General features: G+C 35.7%; 1 protein-coding gene across 2 annotated transcripts in view; it reads left to right on the plus strand.

The window, feature by feature from the left end:
• LOC125241441 (neurocalcin homolog) overlaps positions 1 to 7,636 on the plus strand; it is a 92,045-nt gene extending 84,409 nt beyond the window's left edge. For both annotated transcript variants that reach the window (XM_048149934.1, XM_048149935.1), the window contains exon 5: positions 686 to 7,636. In XM_048149934.1, the coding sequence (XP_048005891.1) occupies positions 686 to 880 (195 nt within the window). In that variant the 3' untranslated portion in view covers positions 881 to 7,636. The remainder of the gene's footprint in view (positions 1 to 685) is intronic.
• Positions 7,637 to 9,011: the final 1,375 nt, after the last annotated feature.

Raw genomic sequence — 9,011 nt, forward strand, 5'->3', positions numbered from 1 at the left:
GCTTGACTGTACAAGTGTACATATTACGGAGCCAACTAAAATAGAAATCATACTTGTATTTGACACAAATTTTATTTAATTAACCCTGCATAGCGACAGTATCTCGCCCTTGAAATTATCTACTATCTCACTTTAATTTTCGCGGTGTGGTATTTATTTAGACTTGCAGAAAAAAACGGTAGTAAACAACAGGCCGATTTAATGCCATCAGACATTATCTGTCAGTCAACCATAGGGCAAAATAGAAAATATAGAGCTGATGGTGCTTGCCCCACTGTTAGTATGTTAGTTGATCTGTTATGTATGGTGCTCCCACACTGGGCTGGGCTGGTTATAATTCGTGATGGCGCGATTGCGCGCTGTCCCTGTCACACCATGTTATATAACATTTATAACAGCCCGCAGTGCAGCCAGCAGGGAGCACTATTAGTGTCAAAAACCTACAAAACTAAATGAATCCTCTTCCCCATTGAGCTAAAAATTGGATACACATATACAGTGTGGAAAGATAAGTCGGGCCCTACTAGCTAAAATTCTTAAGTTGGCTCATTTTACTTGAAGAAAACATTCCGTTATTTTTAAAAAGAAACAAAACTGCATTCATAGATTTATTTAAACCTTGCTCCAATAACGACATTTGACTAGGAACAAGTATTTGGTGACAGTATTTTATTATGTATTTCAGGCTATTTACAAGATGGTGGGTTCTGTGATGAAGATGCCAGAAGATGAGTCCACGCCGGAGAAGAGGACGGACAAAATATTCCGTCAAATGGATCGAAATAAAGACGGGAAACTGTCGCTGGAAGAGTTTATAGAGGGCGCCAAGAGCGACCCCTCGATCGTGCGCCTGCTGCAGTGCGACCCGCAGTCGCAGTGAGCCCCGCCCCTCCAGCCACGCTCTCGAGAGCGAGGCGCCTCTATCCCAAACTATTTACTACGAAAACCTATATTAAAATAACCCCAGTTAAATTTGCTTGTAAGAGCTAGTGCGCGGTGCAAATCGTTAAGGCACATACTTGAATTTATGTTCCATCGATTGCTCTTATTTTATTAGGCATCCAATAACGATTCTCAATAATTAACATTATTTATTCTTTGCTATGTATTTATACGTTTGTATTTTAAATAAAGACATTATATTAAGGTAGTGGATCGAACACACGAGAAAAAAAATGAAAGCGGATTATATTCGAATTAACTAAACAATAGGTGTTAAATCTCAACCATATTTTATATCTAGTCGCTGCTATTACGACTATCTCAACATTCAATCGAATGCAAAACTTCGTAAACATTTTGACAGTCGTCATTAAGACTATCGGTCAATTTGTCACTGGGAATACATAAATGCTATCGGTAAATGGTGTCAGTTAGGAAGTAAGAAACTATAACACTAAAAACTAGATTAAGTTTCTGCTTCGATCGGTGTATTGTGTGGTCGTATCGTACTAAAGTATGTACGGGGGTACTCTGCTTGATGCATTATGGGTTTGAGTGCAATTGGCGTCCTTTCTTTGTTTTTGCAGCTTTACACCTTGCATGTCACGAGGCCTTACTCCGGGTAAACGACGCCAGCCTTCACGTTTAATGAGAGATCTTTAACCTTGACACTTTTATTAGCTACTTATTTCATATAAGCTGCAGAATAATTGTGACGCCGTCTAGTCCGTTCTAATTACTCAAACTCCAAGTATAAATCTATAAAGTGAGACAAATTACATGTTAAAGTTTCGTGACTTTGACATAATAAGTAGTAGGATCGTGTTGAAGTATTTTTTTCTTTAACTAAGCCTACTTTCTATGATTTTTCAATCGTGGTTTTCCCAAAAGCTTGTCAAATATCAATTCTATTTACATTCATTTATGTGTTGTTTTTATACAATAATGATAAAAAAAGTTATACCCAGCCGGCTTAGCCGAAATGACAATCGTGGACGCTAGACGCCAATCGAAACTAAGTCTGGCTCTGCCTCGCCGAGCGCTGCTATCTCTATCGTTCGTCGCGGAAGACCGATAGAGATAGCTGGCTACGATATCGATATTATCGTATGCGTTTGTGCATTTGGCTACGTAAGCAAGACTGAACAGACGTTCAGTGTATATTGTCGTTATTATACCGGGTGGAACATTACAATGTACTATCCCTGAAACGGGATATAGTGTAGCCTTAGGACTATACAATTTACTTTAACTCTTTTTTATTTTTCCTGTAAGGGTTAGCACCTAGTCTTTTTTTACGTACATTTTTAATTTGAAAATAGTTAAAAAATTGAAAGTAAATAGTATAGTTACTAAGGGAAAAACGTAGTCCTAAGCCTACACTATCTCCCATTTCAGGGAAAGTAATGCTAGTGTGTTCATAAGTTCTAAGACCATAGTTTTGATTTAAAAACATAATATGTACATATAAAGCAATAAATAAAAATCTTAAATATGACTTTAAAGCTTATTATTATAATTATATTGATTTAACTACATTAAATTTTCTTGCTGTTTATACAGTACCTTGTAAACTTGAGGTTGTCATTAGAGAAACACAAACCAAAGTTATTACCAATAAGTATTACAGTTTCTTATTAGTAAATAATGGTTTATTTTAAAAAATCTGTATGTTGAGCATATTTTAAAGTTTTTAAAGAGGACTGTGCTACTAGCTGTTCCCGTCTTGACTGCGTATTTTTCAATTTCTTACAAAAACGCGAAAATTTGAGAGTAACTTGCTAAATCGAATCTTTAGTACAGAGGAGAGATACCCTCTATAATTTTCTTTGAAATAAAATAGTACATTTACGATACAAGTGCGCAAAAAAGGAAGTTCAAATCGAGTGGCGATAAATTAATTAAATCGACACGAGTTACGAATTTCCTTTTCGCACGTTTCGCACTTTTCGTACGACGTTTTTCAGTACAGATGACTCCGAAGTTTCGACCTGGCATATAATGAACGACTTTTTTACGCACTAGTGCGAGAATGCCGCTCATTTGCTGATCAAGACATTTTTCAGCTTATCAATATTTGCGGAAACCATAATCCAAAATGAAATAATTCGCATATCTACTGATTGCTTGACAAAATTTGATTAATTGTAATTGTAGATCTCTTACTGCTGCCCAAATAAATAATATTGCGGACCAAATCAATTTAGAACAGCTCAGCGTTACATTCAATGCAAACTGGTTTTGAAATACTTACTAACCTTAAGTTGCTGATGCTGGCCAAGTATCAATTAATATACCTACCTAGGTATATTTTTGTTCATCAAACTCGGAGTTTTTTGCAGATCGATTAAATGAAATAAACTTTTAAACCATACAGGTAAAAAATATCAAAACTGTCTCAAAACTTATGAACATACTAGATAATCTCGGCGAAGACGGTATAGGGGCTGAAAATTATTAACTGTGTACCTGGGAAATATCATATTATGTACAACCTTCTGTATTTCTGAGATAGGTAAAGGTATCTATTAGTGGTGCTACGAGATAGTTCTTGATTTGTGACATTTAGGTGACTACGATCAAATTGAACATTACTTGCTAAGCTAACTTTTGGAAAGACTGTGGGTTTATTGCACAATATGAAGACAATTTACGCATCAAACGATACTGACAAATATACCTAATATAATTATTATTTAATTCGTAGTTATTTACAACATATTTATGCTGATATATTTGTGTAGCTATTAATAAGATTTAGTTGTATTGATCGATTGAGAATTCAAAAAAAAACGTAGCTCTGAGTCAGCCTAAGTATTACTATTCAATTATTTTACTATGAAATGATCTGTAGACGTGTTTTCACATAGTGTTTTATATTATTATTTAATTTAATAAACTGTTATGGCGCCGAGTCGCGTTTAAATTAATGAAATAACTTGAGACGTTTATGAAAAAAGTTACGTCATCCAGATGTAACCCGCTTGATAAGGATTTATAGTCATCGATACGACGGGGACCGTGGAAAATTGAATACGAATAAGTTTGTTTGGTTTGTGGACGCAACTAACCTCCATATCAACTGTGCTTGCTGAACTTTGACTGACCTAATTCCATTAGTCAGGTAGGCGTTGTTGACTTCGGTGGAGTCTTAATCCCTTCCTGTATGAATCTGTATCTGAACGTGTAATGCTTCTAAGATTCTCCTTATACACATATTTTGCACAATTAATGACAAGTTATTTATGTGGCGTTGAATAACCTCCATATAAACATCATACTCGTAAATATGGAACTTTTCTATTATAATGTCTGCTTCCTTCGCGTGAGATCCAGTTGTTTATTGCGTGCATTAGTGTTTTTTTTTATAAAATATGTTGATCGTGCCGGGTTAACTATCACTTTTATTACATTTTAAAGTTACCTACCTATCAAAATAGTATTTGCGGTCAGGGTTTACAGGGGATAGGCCCCTTGTGATATTTTTTTTTCTTTGGATTTAGTTGTAGCCAAAAACGCAAATGAGTATCTATCTGAATATGAAGGGTGACCAATCCAAATGAAACTAAACATTAGATAATTGGTCCATAAAACACTACACTAGAGGGCTACAATGAGGTATTTTTATAGTACTAGATTTTGTTCTCTTGGCACAAACATCAATGCCATTCCTCGTAACAATATTGGATATGACGCACTATTCCGCTCACTGCCAGGATTAGACTGCTGACCACGTCTATTAGGCACCAGCTCCTGTTACGGGCAAAACAGGTTTACCTACTGTGCTGCTGCTGCTAAAACCACGTGTAGTTAGTATCTCTGATTCAACGTTTTAAAAAACTACTTACTTTGCCATTAAGGAACGATCCCCATCGTGCTTTTGTTTAACCCTTTCGCTCTAATTGTCAATCTATTTGCTTAAAGTAACTGGCACGACTGCGGAATTATTCAATTCTAAAATTATTTTGTTTATTGCCCAAACGTTAAACTACAGAATTATAAGTGAGTTATAAATAGGCACTAAGCATAATTCACAGAAAGACAGTGTCTTCTATTTATTAAGTACTCACAAAGCGCGTAAGAATGTCAAGGATTCACATGTGGGGTTTAAACATCCCTGGATCCTTAATACGACTATGAGTAATATTTACTACTCGAACAGTTAAATCAAGCAGCATAAAGCTCTTATTCATAATTAATAACCATTTAACATGAGCAAGTAAGATTTGTACATGGTATAATATAACCTAAGTATTGTATTTCTTATAGTTAAAATAGTCCAGTCCAATTATTATTTTAAAATGTGTAATTAATTGTATGTTTCTAAAGTTATTTAATCCAATGCACAATGTATTTAAGCACCTACCGCACAATATTGCTGTATAATTTCTGATCGTATACTCCAATTCCTGGCACACATCAGACACGGTTCGCAAAACCATTCAGTGAGCAATACTTAGTTTGTAAAGTTACCTTCACATGTGTTGTAGTCGTCCCGCGATTGGTGCAGTGTTGATCGGACGACGTAGTTAGATAGGCTTTATAATGTTAGATAGGAATCATTTGAGCGCTGTAGTTCAAAACGCCCGTAACTAGTCATTATCGCTGATTTAATTGGTCATTGTTTTTTTACAGTCTTCCAGTATTTTAAGCGGTAGAAGAACTACGAATTGTATTTTGACCTTTATTATGTACTTTAAAATTATAACATAAAATGTTATAACAGGTTACCTAAGTATTATTACCTACTTAAAATCGAAGTAAATCCTTAGAAGACTTAGATGCACCCTATTAGTTCAATGCTAGCTTATATGGGTGCTAAATATTATAACTAACATTTATATAAAAATCTAAGATATGCTTTATTGGAATATTTTAATGCAAGAGTACATCGCGGATGACGACATTTTTACTGTTTATCATAGATAGGTACGGTTCTGAGACCTTACATATGTTACGTCTGAGACCTTAATATACATTTAAAATCTCTTTATCACCTAGTTAGTCATGTTTGGCTCCTTCCCACGCTTGCTTAAAATCTTCTATTTCTGATATAAGTACCTACTTCACTATTATAATTATACTAGTAATAACAACACTGATAACGCTATGGTGCATAAGGTGTCCCTACGAGATGAATGGATTGTTAGATAATATATCTCTATTACTACGTTTTTTTGTAATATTAACTGAATCGTGTGTATAATTATTTTTCTTTTAGTTCAATATAGACGCGTACGCTGTTACAATACACATTCTGTTGAATCCAGGGTGCTACTCGAGTCGCTGCACTCGCCACAGCGTCGGTTTATCTTGCTTTGAAGTTGACCCTTTACCAGATCGCCAAACACGAGCGTGGCTTCCACTATAAATGTATACCGAAAACCGTAACACGATCACGTTTAAGATAATAATACATAACAAAAAATAAACATAAATGTAAGTTACCATCGTCCCGTTCCAGGTCCCATGTTTCTTAGAAATGTATTTTCAGAAACATTGGTACTTATGCTTTATAACGCATAACAAGGGCTTATTAACTCATGTAATAATTAATCTTTACATAACTAAGGTCATCGCAAACTGAGAACACATGTTCGACAGCTGTGATTTGAATTGCCTCTTATGTACTTATATCACGTCAAATTTATACGGAATATAAGACGCGATTCATAATTTATATCATAAATTAACGAAATTAAAGCCATACGGCAAAATCAAGAGCAAAATATGATTAATCTTGGTAAGGTTTAGTAGGTATAGAGCATTAAAACAAAATCATTTATAAAAGTTGCTCTGAGTCGCTCTGTCCAAAGCAACAAAACAACCATTAAGGGCCGGTTGCATCAAACCGTCTGTCACCGTTAAAGCGTTCGTACGTGTAAAATTTTATTGTATGGGAAGTTCCATAGTCTGCTGCTTGACGATGATGTGTCTGTCAAATGTGGTTGATGCAACTGGCCATAAGTAGCTTAAATCGCTCGCGTAAACAATTATTAAATGTATAATGAATTTCCCTTAATTCTGATAATACCACCTGAATAAATGAAATAGTATGTGGGAAACAGGCATACCACGGCTTGGTAGAGGGCTAAACGAATAACTTTTAACACCGGTATAATATAACATAGCTGTTTTGCAGATGAAGTTAATAGTTATTAACTTAAGTACAAATTTTAATTTGTCTGGTCTTAGGTAAATAAGCTTGAATTTAATTGAGCGCTTGATTTTATAACTTTTTTTTACTATCGACGCAGGTTATCATTAATATATTCGTATTCGTGTGTCCACTTACGTCTCGTCAGTAGGTAAGTGCATATAGGTACTTACCTACGTTTATTCTCACTTTCTTAGTGTTTGTCAAGTATTTTTTGTGTAAAACGTAGGTAGTTTTCCATTGTATGGGAATATTTTAAATAAGGCTCTTAAAGAGTTACTATTGGGTTGCATTTGACTTAATAGCACCCTGTCCCAGAATTGAACATATAACATACTATCTTACCGTGTGCATTGTTCTTCTGACTATCTTTAAGTGTTTGACTCGGACGTTTCCGAATTTAATGTTTCTCGCGAGATTATTGTGCCGTCAACAAGAGTTACGTAACATTGTTTACGTGGAATCTGACCAAATGAAATGGTTCACCTGTTTTAGATTGTAATTATGACATCTATTTATTAAATCTTTCTTCTCTCACGAATGAAGTTTCATTTGATTTTACCTTCACAAGTATATTTTATTTCAGTACCTACATACAACGTATTTAGACGGCGCGAGAACTTACATGCGATTATAAATACGTTAAGCCCCGTATTCATGGTAAACATTTGTTGAGCAACGTTGTTGAATCAACCTGTTGTCGAGTTTCTGGCAACATGTTGCAGACAACACTGCATGTTGCAGAGTTGCTGTCAGCGTGTTGCTGTGTTTCCGCTTCGTGATCGAAAACATCAGTTGAGCAGCACAAGTTGACGTGTGCGGACAGTTCTGCAACTTTGTTGCTTTTTTTTTTTAATTATAAATTGATATAAATTATTAATATTATTTTAATTATTTTTGCTATTGACGGACAAATTAATGAGGGCTTTCTGATATTTCTTGTCGCCAGGCAGCGATACTGAGGCGCCACTGGCGCCAGGCTCCGATTCGCCTAGCGAAAAAACGATTCAGAATGTTTATTCTAATAGGAAAAATTCAAAATGTCGTTTTGACATTCTCATAAATAACGGATCCACCTGCCAACTCTAAGATCACTTGACAAATTTTCCCTTTGCAACAGATACCTACTTTCGTACCCACCTTTCTTTTTGTTTGGCTTCTGTTTATACGATAGATATACAAGAGAGCACAACAACATTTTCACGTGGTCTGGCGCGTTGGCAGGAGGTCATACCGTAAGCAAAGGTTCCAGCAACTTTGTGCCAGTTGATTGATTTTGTGACAGAATCGATCAAGTGATCAAGTCAACTACGAGGCTGCTTTGCGGACTATTGAAATTAGATCCAGCTGACTAATCACATGCCGCTTTGAAATGACGCATGCGAGATATCGTTCCGTCTAAATTAGCTTTAGTAGAGTCTGTTCGGAAAGTGACGAGTGGTGGAAATTGGAATATATTGGACCCCATACATTTTACGACTCTTCACTTTCCGAACAGACTAGGCAAGTGTCCCTAACGCCTTGGCTAAAGGCTGGTTAAAGGCTAGGCAAGTGTCCCTAGTGTGTGTATTGCTAACACAATACCTACTAATTATGTCACTAACGAATTTTGTTGTTGCAAAAGTCTATAACAAATCATGCTAGGTGACATCACAAGTCCAAGTCTAACATCAAAAACATCAGATATAATGTAATAATTATGTATCATAACTCCGTATGTAAAATAAATTATCGTTTAGATGGCGTCACACCTTGCTACACCTTGACACCTTGGTTGGATGGTGGCACTGATTAATACGACAGTGACGACTGACTGGTTGAAGATTGTCTAGGTCTAGGTGCATCTACAATGTCTACTGAGGTTCTAAAAGCTTTCATCCATTGTCGAAAGATGGCAGTACCTACACGAGCT

The sequence above is a fragment of the Leguminivora glycinivorella genome, chromosome Z, assembly GCF_023078275.1.
Source record: "Leguminivora glycinivorella isolate SPB_JAAS2020 chromosome Z, LegGlyc_1.1, whole genome shotgun sequence".
NCBI classification, from domain to species: Eukaryota; Metazoa; Arthropoda; class Insecta; order Lepidoptera; family Tortricidae; genus Leguminivora; species Leguminivora glycinivorella.